This window comes from Hevea brasiliensis, chromosome 14 (genome assembly GCF_030052815.1).
Source record: "Hevea brasiliensis isolate MT/VB/25A 57/8 chromosome 14, ASM3005281v1, whole genome shotgun sequence".
NCBI classification, from domain to species: Eukaryota; Viridiplantae; Streptophyta; class Magnoliopsida; order Malpighiales; family Euphorbiaceae; genus Hevea; species Hevea brasiliensis.
The window spans coordinates 7,968,332-7,980,623 of NC_079506.1; the positions used below are offsets into that span (position 1 = coordinate 7,968,332).

The 12,292-nt window shown below is 32.1% G+C and overlaps 2 protein-coding genes and 1 non-coding gene across 3 annotated transcripts; 2 read left to right on the plus strand and 1 right to left on the minus strand.

Moving 5' to 3' along the window:
• Positions 1 to 2,043: 2,043 nt before the first annotated feature.
• Positions 2,044 to 2,125, minus strand: TRNAS-AGA (transfer RNA serine (anticodon AGA)). Its single transcript has one exon. It is a non-coding gene; the product is annotated as a tRNA-Ser (tRNA).
• A 578-nt stretch (positions 2,126 to 2,703) lies between these two features.
• Positions 2,704 to 5,781, plus strand: LOC110667828 (receptor-like protein EIX1). The gene is made up of 7 exons (XM_058134187.1): positions 2,704 to 3,188; positions 3,281 to 4,225; positions 4,383 to 4,701; positions 4,839 to 5,025; positions 5,180 to 5,467; positions 5,574 to 5,594; positions 5,711 to 5,781. Exons 1-7 carry the CDS (start codon positions 2,704 to 2,706, stop codon positions 5,779 to 5,781), a joined length of 2,316 nt encoding a protein of 771 aa, XP_057990170.1.
• Positions 5,782 to 6,511: 730 nt separating this feature from the next.
• On the plus strand, positions 6,512 to 10,596 carry LOC110667856 (receptor-like protein EIX1). The gene is made up of 2 exons (XM_021828819.2): positions 6,512 to 9,423; positions 10,317 to 10,596. Exon 1 carries the CDS (start codon positions 6,709 to 6,711, stop codon positions 9,418 to 9,420), a length of 2,712 nt encoding a protein of 903 aa, XP_021684511.2. The 5' UTR covers positions 6,512 to 6,708; the 3' UTR covers positions 9,421 to 9,423; positions 10,317 to 10,596.
• Positions 10,597 to 12,292: the final 1,696 nt, after the last annotated feature.

The window sequence follows — 12,292 nt, forward strand, 5'->3', positions numbered from 1 at the left end:
GCGAAAAGGAAAGTGAGAGAAGGGGAGGGTATAAAAAATTAAAAAATAAATAAAAATAAAAAATAAAAAAGTGAGAGGTCATTGGATATGATGTAAGAGATAATAAAGTGAAGTGAATGGCTAATCAAGTTGGAAATAACCAATAGGTTTGGGATTGGTGAGATAATAATTAATATATTTTTTTAATAAATACAAAAATTAATCACTAAAATTTGTTTACTGCCTATTATTTTTATGAAAAATTAATATTTATTATTTTTTCATCTGTCAATTTTTAAAAGTTATTTTTATTTAAAATTATTTATTATTTAAAAAAATTAAGATACAATAATTTTTTTATAATTTATTTTATCATTTTTCTTTCTCTTTTTTAATTAAGTAAAATAAATAAAAATTTAATCAAATTAAATAGAATTTTATTATAATTTAAGTCATTTAATTTTTTTTAATTATTATATAATAATATTAAATGATAGATAAAAATCAACAAAAGAGATAATATAACTTTTTGTATGCCTACAATAATATCAACCGCTAGATAAAAGTGAACAAAGAGGTAGTATAACTTTTCATACACATGAAATGTATTAAATAAATCTTAATTAATATATATATATATATATATATATATATTAATTTTAATATATAAAAATAATATAACATCTTAAATTTTTATTATTTATTTTATTATTTATTTTTATTACTTTTTATCTTTCAAATTTTTTAATAAAAATTTTATAATAAAAATAATTAGAATATATTTATATATATATATATAATAAATACAAATATATAAATATATATAATTAATATATTATAACTTATCTTATAATCATGTTAATTTATTATAGTATTAAGAGAATAACTATTAAATAATTTATATATAATAAATAATATTATGTAGTAATATCATAAAAGAATGTCACGTGTCAATCTCTTAAAGATACCCATTTACTTTATATTTATATATATATTGATTGATTTAAATTCATTAAAAAATTGTAATTAATAAATTAGTTTTTTTTTTTGTTAATTTTCTTTTTGTTTTTAATCTTTGGTGCCATATGCAATTGAAATTCAAATGTGGGTGTGACTAATGTGTTCACTTGTAATGGACATTTCTTTTAACTTTTAGGATTAATCAATAATATAAGATTGTTTAGTTCCTTGTTTCTTTTGGGTTTTTGCTTACTTTGTGCAGTAAATAGGAAGCAAAGAGTGTTGACCAATAGCAAGCAAACATGTGGGTGTTGACCAGTATGCAGCTGCCACTTGGATTAGATAATCAATAAGATTAATCATGTTTGGAGACAATGCTTTCTTGACAGATGGGTTGGTGATTTGATCTTGCTTTTGATTGGTTTGTAGTGTGATTCCAAATGACAAGCTAGAATTAGGTGGTAAGGACATGTTTGGAATTTAATTGCCCCTTTTAATGTTAAATATTTAAATAATCATTTTATGCAACCAAAATTAAATATCATTCAATTTCATTGTTTAAAAATGGGGAATTTATAATCCCATCATCAGTTTTATTTTATATTATATTTTAATTTTTAATTTTAAAAAATTAATTATTTAATTCTTGATTTTTACACTATATTATATATTAATTTTTAAATTTTAAAAAATTAATTATTTAATCCTTTAAAATTTAATACATAAAATAATTTAATCTCTGTAATTTTAATATTTATAATAAAAATTATTCTATATATGAGACTTTAAATTAATTTTATAATAAAATATCAATATATATCTCAAAATACAAACATAATTATAACCTAAAAATTATTCACTTATAATTTAATACTATTTATTATGTTTACAAAATAAATATATATGACGTGATATATTTATTTATTTTTAAAATTTATAGTGAAATACATATTATTTATTTTTATTTTTAAAATTATGTAACAATTTTTATTTTATTAATTTTTTATAATTAATCATTCTCAAAAAGAAAAATACTTATAATTAAGGTAATGCGTCGGAGGCCCAAAATAGGAAAAAGGAGACAAAAAAAAAATGAAAACAAATCGTGAACAGCAGGATTCGAACCTGCGCGGGCAGAGCCCACATGATTTCTAGTCATGCCCGATAACCACTCCGGCATGTCCACGTTTTTGTTATTCATTTGTCATAAATTAATCTTGATATTATATATTTTTTTTAATTTTTTTAATTTTTATTTTCCTGTGATAAGGAGTCTGATGGGAATGCCAAAATATGGAAATTTGGATAATTTGAGACTCATTCATTAGAAAATAAGAAAAAGGTTACATCACACTGACTTCCAGGACATTCTTGGATGGAAGTCATCTGCGGAAATTTCTCTGCAATGGCAATTTATTTTCTCTTTAAAATCTTATTATAAAGCTCCATGCATTTCTACATCCAACAACAGTCCATTAATTAATTCATACCTTGTCATAAACAAATAGTAAGAATTAAAATCCATTCTTTCTTTCATTTTGGAGTCACAAGACTGCACTTAATTTCCAAATTTCTTGTGTTCTTGATCATGGGAAGTTAATTTCCAAATTTCTTGTGTTCTTGATCATGGGAAGTAAATTCTGCGAACTTCTGACCATGCTAGTCACTTGGTTTTCATTTCTGGTAATGCTAGGCATTGAGCACAACTGGGTTGTTGCAGAATTGAAGTTCCAATGGATTGATAACTAGCGGGAAGCTCTTGTAATGTTTAAAGAAGGATTTACTAATCCTTCAGATCGTTTCTCATCATGGGTAGCTGATGAAGCTTGCTGCAAATGGAGTGGAGTTGGATGCCAGAACAGAACAGGCCATCTCCTCACCCTTGATCTCCATAGTTATAATTCTTCTGAGGTAGTGCAAGGTCAGTTGAGGGAATCCCTGCTTGGATTGCCATATTTGAGGTATATAGACTTGAGTTTGATTGATTTCAAGCAAATGCCAATTCCTGAGTTCATTGGTTCTCTTTCTAAAGTGAAGTATCTCAATTTATCAAATGCCAATTTAAAAGGGACTGTCCCTGATCATCTTGGAAATTTGTCTAGTTTACAGTCTCTTGACTTAAGTGGCAACAGCTTTTCTCTCAAGGCCAATAATCTAGACTGGCTTTCATGTCTTTCTTCCCTGGAAGTCCTTGATTTGGGTGGTGTAGATCTTAGCAGTGCAGTTAATTGGCTAGATGCAATGAATATGTTACCTTCTCTGATTGATCTGAGTTTTTTCTTTTGTCAACTTAAAATCCTTCAACAATCTTTATCGTTTCTGAATTTTACTTCTTTGAAAGTTCTCTACGTCCTTATAATAGCTTTAATTCTCCCATATCCAATTGGTTGGTTGAAAGTAGTCATACTCTTCACTATCTGAGTCTCACAAGATGCCAATTTCACGGTTCCATTCCTGATGCTTTTGTCAACTTTACATTACTTGCTGTGCTTGATTTCTCCTACAATAATCTCCATGGTTCAATTCCACATAATTTTGGGAACATGACATCTCTTGTTGTTCTTGATCTCGCATTCAATAGTCTTGAAGGTTCAGTTGCAGCAATTCTTGGTCTGATTCAGGAACTGCAACACATTAAACATTCACCATTGAGAGAACTCCATCTGTCCTACAATAAGTTGAATGGTTCTTTAGAAAGAATCCTTCCACAACTTTCAGAACTAGTTGTCTTGGAAGTGGCTTCAAATTCCTTGCAAGGATTGATCACAGAGGTTCATTTACGGAAATTTAGTAGCTTGCGAGCACTTGACTTGTCTAAAACTGAGTTAATTCTAAATGCCGGTTCAAATTGGATTCCTTCTTTTCAACTTGAGACTCTAGGTTTGCAGTCGTGCCATATGGGTCCAAAATTTCCCCAGTGGCTCCAAAACCAAAAGAAAGTTTTGAAAATGGATATTTCTCGTGCAAGTATTTCAGACACTACACCCAATTGGTTTTGGGATGTTTCTCTGTCGATGAAGCACTTGAATCTTGCTCACAATAAACTCAGAGGGAGACTGCCAGATTTATCACCAACAGCATCTCTGTTGACTCTGGATTTGAGTTACAACCTGTTTAGTGGTACCTTGCCTCATTTCCTCCTCAAAATGGAGTCACCAGTACTAGCTGGGAATGCATTTTCCGGACCAATTTCTCCCATCTGTGATCTGCTGAATGTAAATAATGCCCTGCGTCGTCTTGACTTGTCTGAAAATGCTCTATCAGGATCGCTTCCAAATTGCCGGACGTATGGGCAAAATATGGTTTTTCTGGATTTGGGATATAACATGTTGTCTGGCCAAAATCCCTGACTCAATAGGACATTTAGTTCACCTCAAGGTTTGGACATTGGCCGAGAATAACTTTCATGGTGACGTACCTAATTCCTTGAGGAACTGCACAAGTTTGTTTTACCTGAATCTTCGGCACAATGCGCTCTCCGGAACCATCCCTGCATGGCTGGGGGAAAGTTTAGAGAACCTGCAGATTCTTTTGTTACGCGACAATCTGTTTGAAGGAAATATACCACTGCAGCTTTGCGAGTTGAAATACATAGTTATCTTAGACCTTTCTTTCAATTCACTATCAGGAAGAATTCCAAGGTGCATCAACAATTTCCTGGTAATTGCAGAGAAGGAGGCAGATCGTTCTTCCCGTTATTATGATTACGCTTCATATGCAAAAGATGAGTTTCAGAAGCTGATGTGGTTAGACTCACAAGGCGTGATCAACTATTTAATCGGCATGAACAGCATTTCGGATCATGGATTTTTCATCTAATTATTTATTTGGACAGATCCCCAAATTTTTTGGATAAAGGCTTAGTTGAGTTGAGTTGAGTTGAGTATTTATTTGGACAGATCCCAGGAGAAGTGACTGAGCTAGTTGGATTGGTATATTTGAATCTATCAAACAATCAATTGACAGGAGCCATTCCTAGTGATATTGGTGCCATTAGATCATTAGAAGCTTTGGATTTATCAAAGAATCAGCTTTCGTGTGCCATCCCAACTAGCATGTCCAACTTATCCTTTCTTGCACATCAAAGTTTCTCTTATAACAAGTTATGAGGAGAAACTCCTTCATGGAATCAATTCTTAACATTTGATGCCACAACATATCTGGGTAATCCTGACCTCTGTGGACCACTTCTTGCAAACACTTGCTTGGAAGATAAATCATATGAAGATAAAAACTGTAGAGACAATTAAGTTAGGAGGCAATAACAAGAGCATTGAAGAAGTTGAAAGGCATGAATTTGAAATACCACCATTCTATATCAGCATGGGAATTGGCTTCCTTGCAGGGTTTTGGGGATTTTGTGGACCTTTACTACTGAATGCATCTTGGATGCATGCCTATTTCCGCTTTGTGGGTAGCATGATTGATCAGATTTATGTTGGGGTAGTGGTGCAGTGGCCAGACTACAGAGGAAGTTTCAGAGTTCACAACCACAAGGACCTAACTGATGGAAGGACACAAGAAGTCAGTAAAATCTTGCTTTAGAGTGGATTTGTATTTTCAGATGGAGCTACAGCTCCTCCATCGCAGTATAGATAATTTTTCTTTGTTTTTTTTCACGGTATTGATAAAAGGAAAGCCAGTGATTTCTCCAGGTTTTTGTTTCTCAATCATGTGATCTGTATGTTAAGTGTATGGTAACCAAATTTGTGTTGAGTTGAAGCCAACTTCGTTTTTTTAGTCCTTTGTATGGACTTTCTTTATTTTGCAGAGATAAGAGCCTATAGTTTCCTTGTGAAAATGGTTATGGTAAAGGATAACGTGACAGCAGAGTGCATTTAAAATATTTAAGCAGAATGTTGGTAGAAACAGTGAGAAGGTTGTCTTCTTCGTGAGATAGAAGAGGCTGTAGATTGCTACCAGTTCATTAGGTCATAAGGATCAAATTAGAGCAATGCAACCAAAGAGCTGTTTAATGGCTATCCACTTCTCTTGTTTAATGAAAAGCTGAAAAGTTACAAGCTAGCCATTGGTGGAAATTTGGTAAAACAATAATGCTGTGGAATTTCTTCTTCTTTTATTCTACAATAAAGTTGCAGAATCAAAAAAAAAAAAAAAAATCCCTTGAAGCCTTTTATAATATATATTTTGGTTCTTACTACTTCAAAATTTGTAAGTTTAGTTCCAGAGGTCTGTTAATAACTCAGATATAATGGAATAGTTATTGTTATCTCATGAGCTAAATAGTAGAATATGACTATTTATCATGTTCATTATCAATTCCATTCTGCAAAGCAAACGTGGCCTCATCTGCAAGACTTTCTTCAAAGTCATCTCTGATGGTGACATAGTCTCTTAAAAATTTTTTGGTCTTCATTTGTTTAATTATTATTATTATTATAAAAGTAAAGCTCCAAGCATTTTCTTTTTGTCATCCTTATCGGTAAAACCAGACTATTTATACTTTAACATAAACAGTGAGTATCTTAGACTAAGAAAATCTATTGGAAAGTAAAAAAGAATTAAAAATTAAGGGCCTATTTTTTCTAAACTTTATTGCACATTGATAGAGATCTTTAGAGTTAAGGGTGAAGTCTTCGCATACTTTCTCACATATGGTCGAAGGCTGAAGTTTCTAAGAAATATGGAAGCAACTACTCGTTAGTTAGACCATTGATCATAAGAATTCTTCATCTAAGCTGATTGCCTTGCATTTGCGAACATACTTTCTTTTGAAGTTTCAAAATTTAGCAGTTGATTGTGTTGATCATGGGAAGTATACTACATGAACTTGTAACCATGTTCATTTTCATTGCATATGTGTTCATGGTAACCACTGAATACAGTTTGGGCGTTGCAGCGTTGAAGGTCCAGTGCATAGATAGCGAGCAGAAAGCTCTTCAAAACTTCAAAGAAGGTTTTCACAGTCATTTGGATCGCTTCTCTTCGTGGGTACCAGAAGAAGATTGCTGCAAATGGAGAGGAGTGAGATGCGAAAATGAAACAGGCCATGTCATTACTCTTGATCTCCACAGCTCAGATTCATCTGAGGCCATGCAAGGTCAGTTGAGGGAATCTTTGCTTGACTTGCCATATCTGAGTTATCTAGACTTAAGCTTGAATGATTTCCTCCAAATACAAATTCCTGAGTTCATCGGCTCTCTGTCTCGCTTAAAGTATCTCAATTTATCCAATGCCAATTTCAGGGGAACCATTCCTGATCAGCTAGGAAATCTTTCACACTTGGTCTCTCTTGATTTGAGTGGCAATGGCTATTCTTTGAGAGTAAATAACCTAAATTGGCTTTATCATCTTTCTCCCTTGAAATTTCTTGATCTGGGTGGGGTTGATCTCAGCATCTCAGTAAACTGGCTCGATGATATTAATATGCTTTCTTCACTTATTGAATTGAACCTATCTGCTTGTAAACTTCACAACCTTCCTCAATCTCTACCACTCGTGAATTTCACTTCTCTGAAAATCCTGGATCTTTCATTTAACAGTCTTAATGGCACAATACCCGATTGGCTTTTTGAAATTGACCAGAGTCTTGTTTTCCTATATCTAAGAAGAAATGAGTTTCATGGTTCCATTCCTGAAGCTTTTGGAAACATGACTTCTTTGATTGTACTCGACCTTTCAGAGAACAATCTTGAAGGTCCTATACCAACAACTTTGGGTATGATCTCTCAAAAAAATCAATCTAAAGAATTTTCGTCCTTGAGACAGTTGTATCTTTATCACAACCAACTGAATGGGAGTTTGCAGAAAATTCTTCCAAAACTTTCACGAATAAGTGTCTTAGATGTTTCTTGGAATTCCTTGGAGGGTGTTGTCACTGATGCTGAATTACTGGACTTCAGCAACTTGCAAGTGCTAGACTTTTCTGGTAACAATTTGACATTGAATGTTAGCTCAAGCTGGGCTCCTTCATTTCAATTAGAGCGCATAGGTCTAAATTCTTGCAAACTGGGGCCACAATTTCCACAATGGCTCCGAACTCAAAAGCACTTTTCTGCCATTGACATCTCAATGAATGGAATTTCTGATGCTGTGCCAGACTGGTTTTGGAATCTCTCCTCAAAGATAAGACACGTGAATCTTTCTTCCAACGTCCTTACTGGAACGGTGCCGGATTTATCATCAAAAATAAAGTTGTCAACCATAGATTTGAGTTTGAATAAACTATCAGGTCCTCTTCCTCTTCTCTCTTCCAGCATCAGTACAGCGTGTCTAGCTGGAAATTTATTTTCTGGACCAATCTTCCGCTTATGTGAAATGTTGAAGGTAAATAATTCAGTGAGATATCTGGATTTTTCGAATAACACTTTATCAGGACAGATTCCAGACTGTTGGACTCATGGCAAAAATTTGGTGATCTTAAATTTAGCAAGCAATAATCTGTCTGGAAAAATCCCTGAGTCGATCGGGCATCTTTTACAGCTCAATTCTTTGAGATTTGATCATAATGGTCTTTCTGGGAAGATTCCTTCATCCTTGAAGAATTGCACTAGTTTGATTGTTCTTGATCTTGGGCAGAACAGATTTTCTGGAGAAATACCAGAATGGATTGGTGAAAATCTGTTAAAGCTGATGATTCTTGGCTTGAGTTCAAATGCTTTTAAGGGGCATATCCCTGTGGAGGTATGCCTCCTAGAATCCTTGAAAATCCTGGACCTTTCTGCAAATTATTTGTCAGGAGGGATTCCTCGTTGTGTGGATAATTTCAAGGCCATGGCTGAGCGGGACACTGTTCGTTCTTACATATATGATCCTTACACTGCCTACATAGAGGATGTGATCTTGACAGCAAAAGGGCTTCAACTGCGCTACGGCGAAGTACTTAAATATGTGAAGTTACTAGATCTTTCTTCAAATGGTTTAACTGGAGAAATTCCTCAAGGAATTACAAGCCTAATAGGATTGCTCTTCTTGAATCTGTCAAGAAATAATTTGGTGGGGGCCATCCCGGCAAACATTGGTGCAATGCACATCATTGAGTCTCTTGATTTATCAAGGAATCAACTTTCATGCAGCATTCCAACCAGCATGACAGACTTGTTTTCTCTTTCATGTTTAGATCTGTCGCATAACAGGTTGTCAGGATCAATTCCTTCAGGTCATCAGTTCGACACATTTGATGCAGCAACATATCAGGGGAATCACAACCTCTGTGGACCTCCCCTTGCATACAATTGCTCAGAAGATAAATCATATGAAGATCCAAACTGTATTGACAAGGAGGTAGGCAGAAAAATGGAAGCAGAAACGGGGCATCGATTACACATACCTCCATTCTATATGAGTATGGGACTTGGCTTCATTGTTGGGTTTTGGGGATTTTGGGGACCTTTATTACTAAAGACGTCCTGGAGGCATGCTTATTTCCGCTGCTTGGGTAACCTGATTGACCAGATTTATGTTCGGGTGATCGTTGCTGTAGCCAGACTTCAGAGGAAGTTTCAAAAACAAGCCGCATGACAAGTTAGTAAGCTAATTACTTTAGTTTTCTGGCTGTAACATTATATATTTTTAAATATGTTTTATTTCATGCATGACATTTTAAATTAGATTATTGTGGCTCAATTAGCAAAATATTCAAATTTGACTTGATTTTTATCAAACCATGCTTGAGATTGATTAGTTCGACTAATGAGTTGATTTAGAGTTTGAATGTTATAATATTTGATTCAAATATTATAATAATGACTTTGAATTATTAACACCTTAAATATGTTAATTAAAAAGTTAAAATTTTAAATTAAATGTAACATATTTTAATATAAAATTAAAAAAATAATAAAATAGTATATCTTAACTTTTTTTATTAGCATCTAAAATAGTGATTATTTGAAAAGTTATAATTTACCCAGGCTTTATTTGTTTGATAGATACATTTTCTAATGTTTAGGGCACTTACAAATGAAAATATTTTCCTGATAAAAAAATAAAGTTAATTTTAAGAAAAATTATTTATTCTTATTAAAAAAATAATTTTTCATTTTTTAAACTTTAATAATTTTATTAAAATATGAAAACATTAATATAAACACATATCATTAATTTAATATTACAACCAAATAAAAAAAAATAATTAAAAATTTTTTTTTCATAAAAAATAATTTTCATATACAAATTATTTTTGCCAAAAGCCATAAAAACTAAAGATATTCCTCTTTATATATGTTTTCGTTTCCTTCACTCTTTTTCATTCGTTTCCTCTCTATGTTTTCACTTCCTTCATTTTTAGATCTTTATTCATGGCTAGTCACACTTCTCCTTTCTAAAAAGGAGGTCCTGGGCACAAGTCCCTCCCCATCTATCAAAAGCTATATAGTTAATAAATTGAATTTCTTATTTTTAACTTATTCTGGCAGAGTTCAAACTAGTAGAAATTGTGTGCATATAAGGGACTTGAAGATACATGTTTCCAGTGACTGCAATCAGTTGGCTGAGAAATATTCAGTGGAACAAGAGCTTGGTTCAATGATGGGGATCATGTAACTTTGCCAAATTTTACTTGTTCAATTGTCCTGTTTCATACTCTTCTGTCTGCTCTATTTATTTATATTCTATTTACAGCAGGTTCGTACTTGTATTAAGTGGGGTAAATGTAATAAGTTGAGCTCTATTTATAGCTTCTCTCTGGTTATCTCATTCCCTTGTTGAAAATCTTAGTCTTGCTTTTATCAATATGAAAAATTAAATTTGGCTTCTTGAAAAATTTAAAAATATATAAATAAATGGGCTTAGCCTTAGCTGGGCGCAATTAGGTAACTTAGGATGAGCTCTGCTATTGTAAAAGGCCTTGGGCCTTGTAATCAGATTTTAATTAATGAAATGGACTTTTGCCTTTGGGAGAAAAAGAGTAGGTTTACATACATCACATTGACTTCCAGGACAATCCTTTTTTTTTTTTTTTTTTTTTTTTTAAAAAAAAAGATAGCAGCAATTTTCGTCAAAGTCTCAGAGAAAATATACAAAATTTTAAGCTTTTAAGGCTCATACAACCCATATATAACCAAGTCACGAAACCAAAAACAATCAAAGGCGTTGTGGCACAAACCATTAAGCTTGAACAAAATAGGGCCCAACTCCCAACGCGTTCAAAAAACCCCTAGTTAAACAAACAGCTGAGGATGTAGTAGCCCCTTGATTGAAGCAGTGCTGCTCGTGACTTAGCGGGAAAGGTAGAAGGCAGAGCTCGAACGGCATCCCTGGCATAAGGGCCAACGACCACAAAGCATGGCCGACGAAAGCACCCCCACGATGCCTATCTGCAAAGCACTCCGAGCACTCTCCCTAAATAACAGCCAAGAACCAGACCCATCTTGGCATGCCACGAAACCACAACAAACTTCATCACAAATCCACAGAAAATCCCTCACGAGAGCCATTGATCATATAAATTTTATTCATAGTCACTCAACTCTTCTATTTGTTTCATTTTAATCATCGTACTTTAATTTATTTTAACAAAATAAGTAATCTTTTATTTTTTTTACCAGTAATCACTCATATCAAAATATGATACAATTTTTGGTAAAACTTATATACGGCATGTTTTACGTGACTTTAAGTTATAAAAATTTTTTTCTTGCTAGATCAGTTTAAAAAACTAAAGAGAGAAACAAACTTTTATTTTCATGTTGCTTATGCATTCACTAATCTCTACTTTTAGACTCTAAAAAAATGAGTTAATTTAACTCATAGTCCCTTAACTTAGTTGATTATACCAGTAATACCTATCAACTTTAATTTATATCGTAAAAATCCTTGAACTTTAATTTGATTATTATTAAAATCCTTGTAACCTGTTATTATAGGTTTTTAGGTTATTTTATAGTTAAATTTCACTTATCATCCCTCAGTTTTGATAAATATAATACACACATTCTTTAACTTTAACTTATTTTGCAAAAATCTTTCAACTTTAATTTAATATATTAATTTTAATGCCAAATGTACTAAATCGTAATCAAGATTGGATATATTATTTTGTTAATTTAATAAATAAAGACAAAAACTATATATAATATCAACCCATATAAAAAAAAAAGCATTCATACTTAGTTAAGGTTTAAATATTTCCAAAATAAAGTAAAATAATTATATGTTATTAATTTTTTCTTACATTAATATAAACCAAAGGAATTAAGATAAATTAGCCATAAATCTTTTTGATATTAATCTAAAATCGAATTAAAAAATAATATATGTAAAAATAATATTTTTATATGATAAATAAATAATTAATTAATTGTAAATATTTATTGTGAAAACCCATATACATTTATTATTTATTATTATTTTATTTTAATTAGCTAACAATAATTTAATATATTTATAAAAA

Bases quoted from the DNA above. Each gene is read 5' to 3' on its own strand.
- LOC110667828 (XM_058134187.1), top strand. From the start codon at position 2,704: ATGTTTAAAGAAGGATTTACTAATCCTTCAGATCGTTTCTCATCATGG. The intron at 5,026-5,179 runs GTTTCTCTTATA...TAAAAACTGTAG, and splicing joins ATCCTTTCTTGCACATCAAA to AGACAATTAAGTTAGGAGGC. The intron at 5,595-5,710 runs GTTTTTGTTTCT...TTTATTTTGCAG, and splicing joins AAAGCCAGTGATTTCTCCAG to AGATAAGAGCCTATAGTTTC.
- LOC110667856 (XM_021828819.2), top strand. From the start codon at position 6,709: ATGGGAAGTATACTACATGAACTTGTAACCATGTTCATTTTCATTGCA.